The following is a 19,418-nucleotide window of genomic DNA, read 5'->3' on the forward strand; positions in this document are numbered from 1 at the left end:
TGCATATCATAAATTTAATATTTCAAACAAGACTTATTTCTTTTGGATACAAAAGATTTACTTAAAAACAGCTTGTCTGTCCATCCGTCCATCTATTTGTTTTTGGTCTGTTTTAAGGCCACAGAGAGTGAGGCTGGTGATATGGACCTTAGTGGGTTGCCGGAAACAGCAGTGGACTCTGAGGACGATGACGATGAAGAGGACATCGAGAGGGCCTCAGACCCTCTAATGAGCAGAGACATCGTGAGAGACTGCCTGGAGAAGGACCCCATTGACAGGACAGACGATGACATTGGTGAGTCTGGGTGAGAAAACAAACCTCAGAGCAATTTAAAGAGTTTAGAAGTAAGACTATCTGGTACAACAGAGCCCAGGAATATTAGGCTTTAAAAGGTCATTTCTCTCAGCATTGTTGAAAACATCTTTGAAAACATTAATTTTACTTAGTCCATAGCTTCAAGAGGCCACAACTGACAAAACTTTCAAATAAAAGCCTTCCAACATGAGCTGTTTCTTAGCTTACTCTAGGACCAAAAAAATTGGAAGAAGTCAAAGTCATCTTCCAAACATTATCACATTTGTTTATCTTCTTGTGAGCACTGTTCCTAGTAAGCTAGAGCTTTGCTCTGTGTGAATATCAGTCGGGTGGCAGTTGGTAGAACTGTTGTTTAAGTGACTGTGCTCCTCCTGTGGTTCCATAGAGAGGGGAGGCTGGAGGAAGAAGTGAGCAGAATGTCAAGTGAGCCCCACATGAGCCTAGGGGTTGCGGCTTTAAGTGCGCCTTAAGATTACCGGTCTAAGTGGCTTTGCATCACTTTCCCCTTCCTCAAGGTTCCCTTGACCCAGCTTGGCCATCAGAATAAGAGTTGATTGTGTAATGATTGTTTAGTGTTTGCCTCTGGCTTCCAGACCCTGCTTCTTCCTTAGATGCTGGGAGTGAGACCAGCTTCCTCTGAGAGCATCTCTGCCTCACCCTTGCCTGAGCCCTGATTATCTGCTCTTCCACGCCCCCATCTCTTTTGGGGCCAATAAGTATTTGAAAGAAATTCAAGGAACTGAGTCTAGTGGGATTAGATACAGGACAGTATTCCCATCGTTATATGTGAGTGTCTTGTTTCTTGTTTTTCAAAGGGAGCCAAACATTATCTATGAGAAGAGCCTTGTACCATTTAAGATCTGTACATATGCTAGGGAATTAAAGTTGGAAAACCAGGTATTCTAAAATACCACTGAAACCATTGATAGAAATTGCCAGCTATTTACAGATGACTATTATGTGGGGTGAGCACTCAGTCACTGGCTAATGTGACTCCACCTTGTACGGACTGACGGTTTCCTAGTCCTGGCAGCCCAGTGGAAATGAAGCATGGGGGCCCTGATCCTGCTGGTATGAGGAATAGAGTGGGAGTTGGGGTTATAATCCTGGGGTGTGCACTGAACAGGAGGCTGTTGCAGGAATGAAGAACTGTCAGCGCATTTTTAGAAGCTCAGACCTGGAAGATGGGAAGTGGGAGCCAGCTGTGCCTGTACCTCCAGTGCAGAAGTGCCTCTGCAGTAACCCTTTCTGGGTTACTGGGTTTCTGTTGGAGGATGTAGCTGCTTCTCACATGCCCATCCCTGTTCCTCCATACTTTATCCCACTTCCTCCTCCACCTGCTCCATTCTCTGGTCTGAAGGTGCTTGTAGTCACAAGTCTTCTGAGGCTTCTGAAGCATGAAGTCAAGTGGTCCTGTGTCATCCTTGAAGACTTAGGGTTTAGCTTCCTTGCATCTGATAACTCACATTCATCTGATTTCCACTGTCCAAACTGTCACCCTCCTGTTCTCTTTGTCTTTGTGATTTCTTTTTTTTTTTTTTTCAATTTTATTGGCATGTAGTCAACTTACAATGTTGTGTTACTTTCAGGTGTATGGCAGAGTGAATCATTTATACATACATATATCCATTCGTTTTTTTAATTCTTTTTCCATGTAGGTTATTACAGAATATTGAATATAATTCCTTGTGCTATACAGTAGATCCTTGTTGGTTACCTATTTTATATTCAGTAGTGTGTATATAAAGGTAGAAAACTACTTTGATCCCTTTCAAGGAACCCCCTTGTTTTTTTTCCTCACTTGGTGTACCCCACACACAAATCCACAGGTCTTTTTTTATCTTACTTATTTCTTATATAAAATTAAACCAAAGCAATAAGATAAGGATTTTCTGAATTGGCTAAGCTTCTGGTGTCTATAAGTTGATTTTTGGCTTTGTGTTACATTGAGTAGAAAAAAGTTTTACTGAACGTCTAATATTTTTTACAAAGAGGATTATTTCTTTCCTGATGAAGCAGGATAGGTCACACTAATGTATTATTCGGACAGAGTCTTGCAAGCCATTTAGAATAAAGTGGTTCTGTTTCTCCATCCACAGAACTTCTCCCCATACCCTAGGAGCTAGCTGTCCCACGCTCTCAGTTCTCAGCTGCCATAATCCATGTAACTCTGGATGTTTCCTGTGGCATCAGGGTTTATGTTGAGCTCCGGAATCAAATGCTTCTATTTTACATTATTATTTTTTTTAAAGATTGGTGATATAAATTCTTTATTTTTTAAATTCCTATAATCCTCTGGTGTAATAAATAAGTCATCACACAACTGTTGATATCATTATTGAATCCTTGAGAGTTTTAAAAGCCCTCATATATTGTCTGGTTAAGTGTTTAATTTTTCAATTGAACTTGGAGAAAAATGTATATTTACTATTAATGTATCTTCTTTGTCTTCATTACTGTTTATCCTTATTCTATGTGATACACAGATATTTTCTATCCCATTGTATTTTATTAATGTTAGTCACTTACTCATATATCACAGACTGATTTCATGACCCATTAATGGAGTAGGACATTGCTAAAAAATATGACAAACATTCGTGCAAGCACTTCAAATCATTATTGCAAGTATTAGTGAGTATGCTTTATACATTCATATGCTTCATATTCGCCTACCATATGTGGTGGCACTTTAACTTTTTTTTATTATCTAAACATATTGTGTTAAAATATTTCTGACAATTAATTTCTGGTCTCATATTTTTCTTAAAATCATACATCTTTGTCCAAGGAAGTTTAGCTCCTACTAGGAGAGGGAAAAAAATAAAATGTATGTTATAGTGAGTATTTTAAGGGCTGTATTTTAATGATTTTAATAGCTAGTATTAGCTAGTATTTTATACCTTATGGTGAGGAGTGGGGGATGGTAGCTGAAGAAGACAGAGTGATAACAGCAGAACTAACTGTGATGTGTCAGCCAGAGGACCACAGTTGGTTCTTCTGCCTTTACGTCTCATATCAAAAACATAAGCATTTGTAAAACAAGGAGTCCTGCCTCCTGTAGGTAGTAGATATGGATCATCTCTTAGAGTGATATTCAAAATTGCCTCATAACTGCCCTCAGGTATATTTTATGACACAACACAAACACATCTACTCATTCCAGGAATAAAAGTTTCACTGAACAAAACTTACTCCCTCTGTAATTGATGCACTTTGATACTCTTGCTCCTTCTTTTTAAAAAATACTGGTTGCAACAGTCAGTTGATGTCCTGATACATCAGTCTGGGTCAGGTTGAAGAGCACTGTCTTGTTGGACAGAGTCCCTGGGTACCACTTACCACGGTTATTCTTCTGACTACCAAAGCCACCCCCATAATGAAAAGTCTTACACAGCAGGGATGACGTAGGGTCTCCACAGAACAGACATTACCAAGCTAGACTAGAAAACGCCACCTCGTCTGACCTTGTAGGAATGTAATGTTTTCATAGACTATATCTTTGTATTATTATACATTGCTTTTGCAATTAGCAAACTATATCCAACAACATAAAACTTGTCACTAAATCCTAACAGAAGGAATGTGCATAGAGACAATGTCATTATGTGAGGACAAGGAAAATGGAGTGAAATTTTCATTTAGCCAAAAGTTTGAACGATGCCATGAATATAATATTGAATATATAATCATATAATATATATAATAATGATGATAATAGTGGTTCTCATTTGTTGAGTATTTACTCTTTGCTGAGGACTTTATCATCTGGGTTGCGTTTGATCCTCAGAACTGTCCAGTGAAGGTAGGTATTATATTACTCTTTTCCAAGTGAGAGAAACATGTCTAAAGGGAACGAAGTAATTCAGCCAGTAAGGGTCCACACGCTGGCACGTGCCCTGTGGTCTTCATCATTACCTGTGAGGTCCAGCCTGAGCATGGAGGTAGACAGTCCTGAATCATCTCACTGCCACCTCCTCCTTATATGCCTCTGAGCCTCGATTTCCTCCTTGTGAAATTAAAAAGAAACCGTGCATCTTATAGAGCCACGGTGAAGAGGAAGGAACTTAGAAAGGAGTTCTGATTAAAAAGAATCTGCTTGTCCACAGCATTGCCACTGGGAAGAGTGGGCAGACTTTGTCAGTCTATGAGATCTGAATTAGCACATCCATTTCATTTGCATTCATAACATAATGTTAATTGATTCTGGGTTTGTCTGATCCACAGAAAATATTCCCTGCTCTCTAAATCCTGGAGTATCTTTAGAGTGAGGGTGGTTGTTTCTGCCATCTGTTTCGGGCACCCAGTTGCCCAGAGGCACCAGAATGGACCTACTGACTTTCTGGAGAATTCCCAGTGCTCTGTTTCATTTCAGCTTATCATTTCATCCTGTAATAAACCTTAACAACATCACAGCTCATCTTCAGTAGCAATCCCCCATTGAAGTTTACTGATCTCTTCATTACCATTGGAATTTGAATCGCACTGAGTCCTCTTGCTCTTGAATCAACAAAGAAATGTTACCCTTTCCACAGTGACAGAATTCTTTGTATACCTGCAAGAAATTCAGTGTGCTGAAGATATTTAAAGTAATTGTATTATTCAACAGGCAGAATTGTAGGGCATTTAAAAAGAAAGGACCCCAGAGCCTTCTTTCTGAATGCTTGTTTTTGAAATTAGTTGTCATTTTCTTCGCACACCTTCTGCGTTTCAGAACAACTTCTGGAGTTCATGCACCAGTTGCCTGCTTTTGCCAACATGACGATGTCGGTGAGGCGGGAGCTGTGTGCTGTGATGGTGTTTGCTGTGGTGGAAAGAGCTGGGACCATCGTGTTAAACGACGGTGAAGAGGTTGGGAAATATTTCTACCACTTAACAATGTCTCTGTGTGAGGCGCGTTCAATGCAGCAACGAACAAAAACTCTTTCTTCTTTAAAGACAATGGGCAACAATAAGTTTGCATCACTCAGAACTGCGACACACTCACTGTTGTGTCAAAAGTCTTTTCCAAATCCATTATTTTATTTTCTATTATTTGCAATATTTACATGATATTGATAGAAACATTTTGACGTTTTAGCTTTTCAAATTTTGCAATTTATATGTTTATAATATAATGCCTCTTGTCAGAACAAAATGATGTTCTTAGCAAGGCGATGGTGGTCATTTTATCTTGTTTACATGTGTTTTGGGGAACAGAAGAAGTTTTTTCCCTCGTGGCATTTTAGAGAGGAATACCCAGTCATTGGGAGAGTGGAATGCCGTGCACCCCATGCAGGCATCTGGAAGCCCGTGGGTCGATGGCTGAGCTTTAGTTCTTGTTCTGTGAACTTGGAGAATGGTCAGCTGTATTTGGGGTATTTTTCCCTCTTTAAAATAAAAGATCTAAATAATTTGTAGGGACCATTCCAGCATTTACAGCTTCATGATTATGATGTTATTTTCTGCTTTGTGTTTGCTTTTTGGAACTAGCTGGACTCATGGTCAGTGATCCTGAATGGTTCTGTGGAAGTGACTTATCCAGATGGAAAAGCAGAAATACTGTGTATGGGAAATAGTTTCGGTGTCTCTCCTACCATGGACAAGGAGTACATGAAAGGAGTGATGAGGACAAAGGTGGATGACTGCCAGGTATAAATTGTCATTAAAAATGTATGTCTTATGCTTAACAAAGAACACTTACATATGTAGTTGTGGTAAGATTTTTTTGACCTGTATAAATAGGTCATCTTTTAGAATTATAAAGAAGATTTTAAAGTACAACTATGGCTTTTAGTGTTATCATACTCCAGGAAATTAAAAATAAATCTCCCTTAAAGTTATTTGAACTCCACAAAACTAAGCATTCCATAAATGTGTTCTATTAAAAAACAGGTGTTCTAAAAATATGATATCTTAAAATTGCCATCAATAATAGATAATCTAGTCAACAGAAAAGATGGAAGTGAAATACCCGTCATGAACAGAAATTATATAGAGATTATAGTAAAGTTGCTGTTTTACAGTTACATGGTGTTTTTATTTAAATACATGGAAATAAGGAATTGATTTTCGAAGTCATGAAAATTAATCATAGTTGAATCAGTAAAATTACTTGTTAGTAAAGAAATGACTGCCAATGAAAAATACAATGTCAGTATTGATATTATGTTAATATTCATTATTTAAAAGCATTTAATAAAAGACTAGAGAGTATATTGAGACCAAATGTGAAATATAATTTGATCAATTTAACAAGTAACCTCTATACTAGTGCAAAATAAATTTAAGATGCTTTTATTATTATTGCATATTTATAATTCCATGTCTTAAAAACTGACCTTGAAAGATAAAATATTTTAATATAATAAACCAAAAAGGTTGACTTAAACTAATTAATGTTACGTGCTCACTGCATTTATTAGTCTAAAGTCTGAAATATATCTGAAAATAGTTTATGCTAAAAGAACATCATTGAATTTTTATAGTGTCTGATAAATGTAAAGTAGTGTTCATTTAAATTTTCAATTTTAAGTGGTTTACTTACCAAAAAGAAAAATGACCATGGCTATAAATAAAATTGTCTTACCTAGAGAATAATTTTGCTAAACAATTCCTCCAGTAAGCACTATAGAGAACAAAAAAATGGCTATGAATTCAGTGTGTTGAATATGTAATGCCAGAGGAGCTTTCTAAATATAGCCAGCTCTCAATTATTTGGCATATTAGAGGAAAACAAAATGGTAGATAAATCTCAAAGTATTTGGCCTCAAAATCTCAAATTATTTCTTTTAAGAGGGGTCATATATGACATTTCAGCTTTAGAATTATATTCCCCCCCCAAAAAACAAAGCCAAACTGAGTCAAAATGAACAGAAAAATTGTTAAGGGTTTCTCTATCCTCCTCAGTCCTGCCCCCACACCCCACCCAAGCCCTTCTACAAGTCACTACAGCACCTGAGTCAGTCTCTGTCTTTAAAGTGCAGTGAAAGTTATTTCTGAGAATTCAGCTACTATGCTATCACCTCGTAATTGGCCAACTCCTTTTATTAGAAAGTTTGTAATCATGGAACTGAAATGATACAGGAGGCATAGATATGTTTCAGAATAATTGATAAAAATATTATATGAGTTAATATTACAGAGTATTTAACTAATGTCAGATGTACTAGGTAACACTGAATATTTATCTGGGAGTTTGGGGAAAAGAAAAGAGGAGGTGGATAGTAGGAAGAGAGTTCATCTATTTGCAGGATAAGGAATCAACAGGAAACCCAGAGTGATAGTCCGTAAAGGAGACGCCAGGAGAAAACTCTGAAAGAGAACAAAAACTCTGGTTAAGATAATATTAGGCTCCTGTAGCTCCTGATATGAGACTCCAGATGTGCAGAGAGGGTCACAGGTGCAGTGTCTGCTAGAGAAAGACTTTTCTTACTCTCTAAGCCATTCTGCTGCTGTAAAAGGAACATGAAATAAATTAGGTTCAAGAGTCATCCTTGTGCTTCCACCTATCCCTCTCAGACCCTAAGTTCCCTCCCTCCTTATTAGAATAGGCTTGGAGAAAAAATTTAGATATTTTAATGCTTATTTGGGATAGCATTTTTACTGTATTTCTGTTACAATGTCATGTATTTGTCAGAAAGTGCACATGTCACATCCTCCTCTTGCTGGGGAAAGTCAACAGTGAGAATCACGTTTATCCATAAAATGACCTCCACAGGAGTGTCATTCTACTGAGCACACTGAAGATAGCCAATATTGATTGAATGAAATGAACAAAGGTGGTGTTCATTCTGAAAGGAAGCAACTCAGCAGGTTGACCCTCATTTGCTGGCCTCTCAGTGGGTTCCAAAAATACGTCTTGGGTAGTGTGGTTAAAGTGGAGCCCACGATCAGCCTGAGGACATGGTGTGAGTGGCTTCAATTGGACATTTCTTTCTTTTTATTATTATTATTGGAGAGTAATTGCTTTACAGTGTTGTTTCTGCTGTTCAACAGCATGAATCAGCTATAATACATATATCCCCTCTCTCTTGAGGCTCCCCCCACCCCAATCCAACCCCTAGGTCGTCACAGAGCACTGAAACCATACTTCAAATGATGTTTATCTCGGCCTGTTTGGGTCCTGTGATGCCCCCAACACTGAACACTGTGCTCTGTCCTGCTCCCTTCTGCTTCTTTTCTCAGTCTTGTCCCCTGTTGGGTTTGTAGGACAAAGGCAGGAACAGGCATAGACATCTTTTGGTACCAGGTGATGGCTCCGGTTTTCCACTCCCCATCCATGTCTGTTTTTTTCACCTTCTGCCTGGCCCTCTTTTCCTTTCCTGCTCTTCGACTTTCCATCTCCTCGTCCCCGCTCCCCCACCTAAGTCTTGGGCCTGCCAGAAACACCCAGGCATGGCTTAACCCTGCACTGCACCCTTCAGCAGATAGGGAACACTTGAATGCCTATGTGAACAGTTAGGTTTAGCCCCCTTGCAGGCACAGAGTACCAGTTTAAATAGAGCTCACCTCTTAAGGTAAATCTGTGAGACTCAGCATTTCCTGAGACTGTGAGAGCTGTTGATTGAAGTTTAACTTTACTTCATTTTGTCATTTTCAATATGTTTACTAAATAAAAGCTGTGAGGTCATGTGCCCAAAAGAAACGTATCCTGTGACATAAATTGTTTTTGCCCTTTTATAAGAGAAAGCTTAGTTGAGTTTTTATTTCATATCAGAGTGGCAAGATCATACAGGGTGAACAGCCGTCTGAAAGTATAAAACCTCACTAAAACAATTATGTGTTGAGTTCAGTTCAGTTGATCAGTCATGTCTGACTCTTTGCGACTCCATGGACTGCAGCACACCAGGCCTCCCTGTCCATCACCAACTCCTGGAGTTTACCCAAGCTCATGTCCATTGAGTTGGTGATGCCATCCAACCATCTCATCCTCTGTCATCCCCTTCTCCGCTTGCCTTCAATCTTTCCCAGAATCAGGGTCTTTTCCAGTGAGTCAGTTCTTCACATCAGGTGGCCAAAGTATTGGAGTTTCAGCTTCAGCATCGGTCCTTCCAATGAATATTCAGGACTGATTTCCTTTAGAATGGACTGGTTGGATCTTCTTGCAGTCCAAGGGACTCTCAAGAGTCTTCTCCAGCACCACAGTTCAAAAGCATCAATTCTTTGGCGCTCAGCTTTCTTTATAGTCCAACTCTCACATCCATACATGACTACTGGAAAAACCATATAGCTTTGACTAGACACACCTTGGTTCAATTCAGTCACTTAGTCTTGTCCTACTCTTTGCGACCCCATGGACTGCAGCATGCCAGGCCTTCCTGTCCATCACCAACTCCCGGAATTTACTGAAACTCGCGTCCATTGAGTCGGTGATCTTTGTCAGCAACTCACAAATTTTCAACTGGCGTTATCATAACTATTTTTTCTTTAATTTAATGTTATATCTAAAAATTTCTTAAAAATAAATTTGCTAATTAAATAATTAATGTTTTCATTTAAAGTGTATTTCTTTTGTGATGTCAGTGCTGTGTGGCCATATTGGAGATTCAATTTGGGATTGCTTTTTTTTTTTTTTCATTTTTGGATGGTATTTCAGATTGCTGCAGAAGAAATGCCAAAAATGTCTGTCTAGACACTAAGAATTTCAAATCAAATTTATTGTAATTTCTTTAAGTCCTTAGTCAAGAGGATTAATTTTAGTACATTTCAAAATGCATTTTCTTTTTATCTCTCTACTTGTTTTAACTCAAGGATATATTTCTTGTTTAGGAGATAGAACAATATAATTATGTTCTCTAAAAATGAGTATAAAAAGAACACCTAAAATTGTTTGGAGACTCTGGGAACAACCTGCTGCCCTGTAAAAAGCAAAAAAATTGAAAATATTTTTGAAGCAAGAACCACATATTTCAAACGTATGCAAACCTGTGGTCAGTGTTAAAGATACGAGTTTGGAGGTAGTCTTTGGCGTTAAAAAAAATTTACTTGGCTATCCATAATTACTTGCAACAAAAGCCTGTGCTTTTTGAATTTTAACTTTTTGATTCTAAACTAATAAAAAAATTAGTGAGATTATATCAACCAACTCAGTGGAAGAAGCAATGTTGTATGTTATTTCTTCCATGTGAACTGCTGCTGCTACTTCCTTAAAAAAGCTTTATTGATTATGCAAAAAGTATGCAAAATATAGAAAAGTATATTAAACAATGAGAATTGCTTGTTATTTGCATTGCTCAGAAATAATAATTATTCTCCTTTGTGATTGGTACCCTTTATCATTAAAAATATTCATCTTTTTTTCATTTAAAAATAAATAATTCTTAAAAAGTAATAATAATTTTGTTATATTCCACAATTTTTATATGCATGTATATAATTTTAAATTAGCAAGCACATACTTATGAGACATTGGGAGATTAGCATGACGTTTATATGGCTGTCTCCTCATCTGTGTAGTGGGAATGATAGCACCTTCATGGCATCCCATGAATGCCATGGAGGTTGGGAGGATAAAGTGAGAAAGTTCCTGTCAGGCAGACACAATGTAATAATAATGATGTCATCATCACCATTAAAATCATTGTTACACTATTTGGTTTAAAATTTTTTAAAAAACGATGTAACATCATGAATATTGAATTGAAAGTTTAGATGTTGTTTGAAAACATGATTTTAGATGGCTGTAGCATCTTTTATCTGCCATACGCTATAATTTAGTCATTCCCTCTCTTTTCACATTAAAGGAGAAAAGAAATGTTCATTCTTTCTTCATTCCTAAATGATTTTTTTGCAATTTTAAATATATATATTTTATTGAAGTACATTTGACTTACCCTAAAAATGATTTCTAAAATAAGAATAAATTATTCAAAATTCAGAGAAGACAAAAATTTTAATTTAAAAATCTATTCTTACCTCCTCACTGGCTTCTGGTTACTTTGTGTAATAAGTGATTTCTGGAATTCATTCTTCACTTTCTTTAAAACTACTAAGAAATGTAATTAAATGGATTGCCCCGAGTCCTGAATGTTTTTATCTTTGAGGTCATGGAGGAGTAATTACTTGATGTGCAGTTTTTGTTAACTCCTTCTCTAAGAGGAAGGATTAACCTTAATATCAGTTATGAGGAATAATGATTTGAGCTTAAAAAGTATGTGGCTTCCTTTGTAGATCTTTTTGAACAGACTTTCTAAGCTGATTTCTTTTATAATATAATCACACATTTATAATATCCACTGCATGGATATCTTTGAATTTCGATATCATTTATTAAAATTATCTTTTAAAAAATTGTTGCTCTCAAAATCTTTTCAAATTTTTAAAACTCACTAAGTGATAATTACGTTTTTACACCTGTTTTTAAATAATAAATAAAATTTATCAAGCACATATTATGTATCTAGCACAGTGGAGGAGCTTTATCTGGATTATTTCATTAAACTTCCACAACAACGCTTTGAGGCTAGTGCTATTATGATTATTTCCCCTTTTCAGATGCAAAATAAGGCCCACGGGTTCTTTTCCCAGGATTCCACAGTGAGAGGTAGTAAAGCTCATGTCTGAATTAGTTAACCTGGCCCTAGAAGCCACAGTGAGGCAGGATAGGGGCAGTTAAGAGAATTTCTTCTTAAAAGCAGTTCTGTGGTGATTTGATTAGCGGGCTAGGATTTCTTAAGCACCAGAGAGTCCCAGTTTTTTACCTGCCCACTGACAGTAAAACAGAAAGTCACAACCTAAAAAAAGTGGTGGTTCCTTAGCTTAGTCCTCTGGATTCAGGTGGCAGTGGCACATTACAATTCTTAAACCAGAAACACCACCCAGCAGCTGCCCTGATGGACTGGATTAAAATCCATTATTGCATCCTTCTATTCTGAATTCTTTTCATATTCTTCTGTTCTGTTAGGACCATGAGCCTAACAGATAATTAAACAACCACCTATAGACTCTCTCCAAAGTTTTTTGCTGCTCTGCCCACCAACCAAAACAGCATATTAAAAAACAGAGACATTACTTTACCGACAAAGGTCCATCTAGTCAAGGCTATGGTTTTTCCAATAGTCATGTATGGGTGTGAGAGTTGGACTGTAAAGAAAGCTGAGCGCCAAAGAATTGATGCCTTTGAACTGTGTTGTTGGAGAAGACTCTTGAGAGTCCCTTGGATAGCAAGGAATCCAACCAGTCCATCCTAAACGAAATCAGTCCTGAATATTCATTGGAAGAACTGATGCTGAAGCTGAACTCCAATACTTTGGCCACCTGATGTGAAGAACTGACTCATTGGAAAAGACCCTGATGCTGGGAAAGATTGAGGGCGGGAGGAAAAGGGGATGACAGAGGATGAGATGGTTGGATGGCATCACCGATTCAATGGACATGAGTTTGAGTAAACTCCAGGCATTAGTTATGGACAGGGAGGCTGGGCATGCTGCAGTCCATGGGGTCACAAAGAATCGGACACGACTGAGTGACTGAACTGACTGACTGACCACAGTTTTAAGGATGTGCACTTTTTTTCTAATTTTTATTGGTGTATAGTTAATTTACAGTGCTGGGTTAGTTTCAGGTGTACAGCAAAGTAAATCATATATCTAGAGATACATATATTTATATACACACACAGACACACACACATATATATCCTGTCTTTTTTTTTTAGGTATCTATCCTGAGAGTCCAGTCTCCTCCCCCAGTGTTTTCTAATCATCAAAAAAAGGGGCGTGAAGAAGGAATATTCTAATTTTATCTTCTGATTTTTTTTAATTGTTAGGATTTTAATATAAATTACATATAATTATTCTAAAAATGAAACTTTTCTTGACCAAGGAAGAAATATATTAAAAAGCAGAGAAGTCTGATGAAGGTTCATTACCGAGCTCATTTAGAAAGTATGGGAAAGACATGGAAAAATGTCAGTCTTAAATATTTAAAACACTGAATCATTAGCACTGCTAGGTCTCTTGCAAGCACTTTATCATTAACATGTGACTTACATTTTATTCTAGTTTGTCTGCATAGCCCAGCAAGATTACTGCCGTATCCTCAACCAAGTAGAAAAGAACATGCAAAAAGTTGAAGAGGAAGGAGAGATCGTCATGGTGAAGGAACACCGAGAGCTCGATCGGACTGGAACAAGAAAGGGGCACATTGTCATCAAGGTGAGACGAACACGCCACATCCCGAGAGAGGAGGGTTTGGGTAGTATCGCTTATGATGATTTAGGATGCCCCCTCCTCATTTTTCAGTGTAACTTCTCTTAAATGTATCAGTTATAAGGAATCTTTGAATTTCTGTGATGAACAGCAGTCTTATTCATTATTGTGTATCTTACTACCCAGTTCATCTTATGCTGAAGATTTGAAATCAAGATACATGTAGATGCCACGCATGCAGGATGCTGATGACATGTTTGATTTGTTACAGGGCACCTCAGAAAGGTTAACAATGCATTTGGTGGAAGAACATTCAGTGGTGGATCCAACGTTCATAGAAGACTTCCTGTTGACCTATAGGACTTTTCTCTGTAGCCCAATGGAAGTGGGCAAAAAGTTGTTGGAGTGGTTTAATGACCCGAGCCTCAGGGATAAGGTTGGCAGATACATTCTAGTTTCCTTTCAAATGTGAAACATTCTGATATAAAGTTAAATAACTTTAATATATATAATTGTTATACCAGTTATGTTCAAATTATGTTGGTGCGTTAAGAGAATGTACTTTTTAAGCAAAAAATTAGGGATGCTGCAAATACTCGTTCTTGTTATAGATTCTAAGTTCAGCCCTAGAATTTTCTTTTTTAACACAAAGGCCAGTACATTGTACAACAAATGTTTCAGTAGATTTTCCGTGAGAATCATTCCATATGTAGATGTATTTTTGATGTATTTTTGGGAGGAGGTGAGCTCCATGTCCTCCTCCTCTGCCATCTTAATTCCTTTCCCCTCAACAAATGTTGAGACTCTAGTTCTGTTGAAAATTCTATTAAAACACAAGTCCCAAACACCTGGGTTCCTTGGGAATGTGCATCCTCTGGTTCAGTGGCTGGCCAGTGTTCACCACATACAAGTTATAAGTTTTCAGTTGCCCCAAAACAGCATCTCCTCTCAACCATTGTGGGTGGGTAGGGCCCTGACTTGTAATTCCAAACTGATCCTCTTCACCGGCTCCTGAGTCAGGCTCTTTTTCAAGGTCAGAGAGGGTGATGAAGTTCCTAGTCTTGTGAGGTTTGAGAATTACTAGGCTGTACTCATTTCTCCTTCCATCTGATGGCCTTGTTTCTTTGAGGCCCAACATAGGAGAGGCAGGGTGGGAAACCCAGAACTGGGGACAAACAGCAAAAGGCTTCCAGCTCCAGTGCTGGTCCTGCTGCTGACCACCCCTTGGGCTGAGAGCAGCCATTGGCCATTGACGCTCTTCGGGTCATCATCTGAGAGTCACAGGCGTAGAAGACCTCAGCTAAGGTCCTCTACTGTAAAAACTTGCTTTGAGTATTTCCTCTGCCATTTCCCTCCTGCCACTCATCTCTTTGTTTGTAAAATAGTAGTCTGTGTCCTTTTGGGGTTGTTGTGAAGATGAATAACTGGGTACTGCCTGGCTCACAGTGATCTTTTATTGCATCTTAAAGGTATTGGTGGCGGTAGTTGGAGTATTCAATCTATGATTTACAAATCTCGTTTTTCTAACCTGGAATATGGCTAGTAGACTTTAAAGGTGGCTTCTCAGCTACAAAATTTTAATTTTATGAAAAGGTCAGGTATTAAGGATATAGTTTCAGGGGAGACAATCGTCTTGGTTTTCTCAACTTGAAAAATGATCATTAGTGATAATAAATGACAAAAAATTAATATAAATATCAACTTGACTCCCGAGTGTTTACTCAGCTTATATACTATAATTTGTCCCACTGTATTTAACCATAAACAGTATTTTAACTGTAGTTTAAAGGTTAATTGCATACTGTCACTTTTGTTTCTTTACTGCTAGAATGTCATACTTTGTTTTCCCACTTTAAGAGGTTAGTTAATGCTTGAAAACACTGGTATGGAAAGTTTCTTTGATCTTATTAATCAAGATTGAGAAAGTTAAACTCATATAAAATAAAACAAGTACTTTTTAATTTAAAGTTGCAGTTATACTTTCATTTGGTAAAATTTTATTGAGAGTTTACTCTGAGCCAGGTGTTGTTATAAATACTAAGGATACCCTAACAATATAACAGATAAGGTTGTCTTCATGGAACTTACAGTCTAATGAAGGTTGCACAGTTCTTGCTGGTATAAAGCAAATATTCCATAGCTGAGTGTGTGTATTGTGATGTATAAACGTGTAGGGCTCAGTGAAAACATGTGAGCAAAGTAAGAAAAGGCGACTCGTTTTTCCTGCAGAATTGTAGATGGTGAAGTTTCTGTCTTCTTCTGTATTAATTTATTTTGACTCTTTTTTCCTTTAGTTTTTGTTGTGACCTGTTTCAGATATATTTTGAGAGTATGCAAGATACATGTTAATTACCATCCTTCAACATAAAGTCCACATTTAAAGTATTAATATATATTTTCAGAAAGTTATCCTCATCAATAAAATCTAAAGGTTTTGCTATTGTTTTTCTTGTTCATTGTTATTAGGTAAATTGTTTGTTGGATATCTTTTTTTGAAATGACCTTAACCACAAATCTTTAGCACTAGAAAGAAGAAAACCTATTAAAAATTAATTGATTTTTCAGGTTACACGGGTAGTATTATTGTGGGTGAATAATCACTTCAATGACTTTGAAGGAGATCCTGCAATGACTCGATTTCTAGAAGAATTTGAAAATAATCTGGAAAGAGAGGTAATATTTGTGATTTTTTTTTTTTTAATCACAGCTTTAAGTTCATTTTATTCAGCCCATCCTTGAAACCACTCTTTTTGAACTCTTGTAGAAAATGGGTGGACATCTAAGGCTGTTAAATATTGCATGTGCAGCTAAAGCAAAAAGAAGATTGATGACACTAATGAAACCATCCCGAGAAGCTCCTTTGCCTTTTATCTTACTTGGAGGCTCAGAGAAAGGATTTGGAATCTTTGTTGACAGTGTCGATTCGGCTAGCAAAGCAACAGAAGCGGGCTTAAAACGAGGGGACCAGGTATGGTATTTCTAGTTGCAAATATAATGGTAAACACTGGTGTCTTCTTTCCTTCAATTGGGAAACTGAAATTAATTTTATAACTTTATTTTTAGATACTAGAAGTAAATGGTCAAAACTTTGAAAATATTCAGCTGTCAAAAGCCATGGAAATTCTTAGAAATAACACACACTTATCTATCACTGTGAAAACCAATTTATTTGGTAAGTATTTTGCATTTTTTGCATAGTCTCATTTTTCTCCTTTTGGTCTTTTTTTAAAAAACATTTATGTCTTAATCATGAAAAGTTATTGCGTATAATTCAAGCATCATAAGAATTGAAAATTTATAGTAAAATGCATAGATACAGAATTAATTATGTAAGCATATAATTAGATCTAAATAAAAGCATACTTGCTTGAGGACCATAACGTTTAATTTTATTGATGTTTTTATTGACAAGTATTTTAAATATCTGTAAAGAATAAAAATCTGTCAATAAATACCTGTAACTTTTTCTGAGTAGAAGTGGCAGAAAACATACAAAACAGATTCTTGGTGCCATTCATTCCTTGTGGGAGTGTTTTTCTATAGGATTACAGTTTTGATCACTGCGGTCTATAGTTAGTATCTATTTCCAAGTTCTACAGTTGTCTTTGAATTATTCAGATTTCCAACAATGGATGTTTTTTGGTGTTTGTTTCCTTTTTAGTATTTAAAGAACTTCTGACAAGATTATCAGAAGAGAAGAGAAATGGTGCCCCTCACCTCCCTAAAATTGGAGACATCAAAAAGGCCAGTCGCTACTCCATTCCAGATCTCGCTGTAGATGTAGAACAAGTGATAGGACTTGAAAAAGTAAATAAGAAAAGCAAAGCCAACACTGTTGGGGGAAGGAACAAACTCAAAAAGATACTTGACAAGACTCGGATCAGTATCTTGCCACAGAAACCATATAAGTAAGTATCTGTATAAATTTTCTGTGCATTCTATTATTGTATTAAAATAATAAGCGAAGTTAATGATGTAATGTTTACTCAGGAGTGTAAAAATTGTTTTAGCTTTTATGGCAGAGCTATCTTAGAAGCAACTGGACAGTTGTTTTTATCCCATTTTTGCCACTTGCTTGCCTACTCCAATCCTCTTAGAGATAGTTAGCATTTCTTTGTTTGAACTATTTTATTTCTCATTTGGACTTCTAAAAAGCAAGAATGTGACTTTACTTCTGTCTCCCCTGTGGCATGATGGGGTTGTTTCTGCTCTTGTTTCTTTGTTTCTAGGTGTCTTTTTCACCATTAGCATCTGCTTCTGCCAACTGAGTCTTTGCGGCTCCCAGCTGCTACTATTTCCCCTTGTCTTTCTCTTTTTGCTTCTGTCTCCTGTCTTCAGTTACTTAACTGTTAACAAGACATCACCAACCAAGCACAGAACTCCTTTTTTTCCTCCTGGTGGGCTCTGCAGTCAGCGTGTCAGGTGTATCCTTGAATCTTTTCTTGGCTGTTTGTTTATGCCAGCAGCTCATACCAGACAAAGTTGCAAGTGTCACACTTTTAAAACTTTGTTTGCTCACTTTTTTCTTCATTTTAGCTTCTTCTAGGTCTGTGGATGTTTTATAAACCTCAGTTGGTGGTGGTGGTTTAATTACTAAGTTGTGTCCAGTTCTTGGAGCCCACCAGGCTCCTCTGTCCATGAGATTTCCCAGGCAAGAATACTGGAATGCGTTGGCATTTCCTTCAGGGCAATCTTCCCAACCCAAGCATCCAACCCACATCTCCTGCTTGGCAGGTGGATTCTTTACCACTGAGCCACCTGGGAAGCCCCATAAATCCCAATTACCATCAGTCAAAATTTTTTAAAATATTAAATTACATGGGTGCCCAAAATTTATTTATTATATATTCCTCTAACTACAGTAGTATGAGATAACTTGAAAACAGGTAAGGGTTATTTTTTTTTCTTTCTTTCATGATCTAATAGGTCTTACAAAGGAGCAGTACATATAACCATTCAGACTTTATTGAGTCTTTTTTCTAATTCCACTTCTGATAAAAATTTCATACAAAGATTAGAGAGCTATGTTCTAGAATATGCTGTTAGTGGATTGAATGTCAAACTTGTGTCCCTATTAAACTATAATGATTGATGCTTTCATATTAGCTTGAAATGACTGCTACAGCAGAGTCCTAAGGATAAGTAGTGTGTACAATGGCTGTATTTATAGACTTGAGAGTGTGTTTGTACCAAGTAAGTTTCTAAGAGACAGTGGATTAGGCCTGCTGGCATTACAAAAAATAGGAATTGATTTTTCAAGTCACCCTTCTTAATGAAAAACTCATTTTTAAGTGGATAAGAAAATTACTTAAATGTAGAATTAGCAGCACAATAACTAAAAAAAAAAACTTTGAGTTATATCTGACCATGAGTTAAATATGAACCTTTAAAACGGTCTAACACAAGTCAGCATGACCCTGGTGAGTATTAATAGAAATGTGACATATAAGAGCTGAGATGAAACCCATCCCTAGTACAGGGTGTTGGCAGAGGACACAAGATGAGAATACCGTGTATAACATTATTATGTGTATTTGGAAAGATACTCAAAATCTAGAAAAGGGGAAAGAAAAAAGGATGATAACTAGATTGTTGCTTTGGAAGCTCTGAGGAGACATCTTAAGTAATTTGCATTGAAGAACATATATGATTCATTTAAACATTTCATTATGGACCACATCATATCCATTCATCTGTCAGTGGACATGTCCTGACTATTGTAAATACTACTAGAGTGAACATTGAGATGCCTGTGTCTTTTTGAACTATGGTTTTCTCAGGGTATATGCTCAGTAGTGGGATCGCTGGGTCATATGGTAGCTCTGTTTTTAGTTTTATAAGGAACCTCCATAGTGGCTTTATCAGTTTACATTCCTACCAATAGTGCAAGAGGATCCCTTATCTCTACATCCTCCCTAACATTTATTGTTTGTAGGTTTTTTTGATAATGGCCATTCTGACTGGTGTGAGTT

The 19,418-nt window shown here is 37.0% G+C and overlaps 1 protein-coding gene across 17 annotated transcripts in view; it reads left to right on the forward strand.

The window, feature by feature from the left end:
• The window catches only part of RAPGEF2 (Rap guanine nucleotide exchange factor 2), a 262,263-nt gene that overhangs the window by 217,292 nt on the left and 25,553 nt on the right, over positions 1-19,418 (forward strand). For all 17 annotated transcript variants that reach the window (XM_081543686.1, XM_081543684.1, XM_081543687.1 and 14 more), the window contains 9 exons: positions 118-295; positions 5,031-5,167; positions 5,789-5,947; positions 13,300-13,452; positions 13,718-13,882; positions 16,012-16,119; positions 16,211-16,414; positions 16,510-16,618; positions 17,108-17,354. In XM_081543686.1, coding sequence (XP_081399812.1) covers positions 118-295; positions 5,031-5,167; positions 5,789-5,947; positions 13,300-13,452; positions 13,718-13,882; positions 16,012-16,119; positions 16,211-16,414; positions 16,510-16,618; positions 17,108-17,354 — 1,460 coding nt within the window. The remainder of the gene's footprint in view (positions 1-117; positions 296-5,030; positions 5,168-5,788; positions 5,948-13,299; positions 13,453-13,717; positions 13,883-16,011; positions 16,120-16,210; positions 16,415-16,509; positions 16,619-17,107; positions 17,355-19,418) is intronic.

Source organism: Giraffa tippelskirchi, chromosome 11, assembly GCF_054371585.1.
Source record: "Giraffa tippelskirchi isolate mGirTip1 chromosome 11, T2T-mGirTip1v1.2.pri, whole genome shotgun sequence".
Classification (NCBI taxonomy): Eukaryota; Metazoa; Chordata; class Mammalia; order Artiodactyla; family Giraffidae; genus Giraffa; species Giraffa tippelskirchi.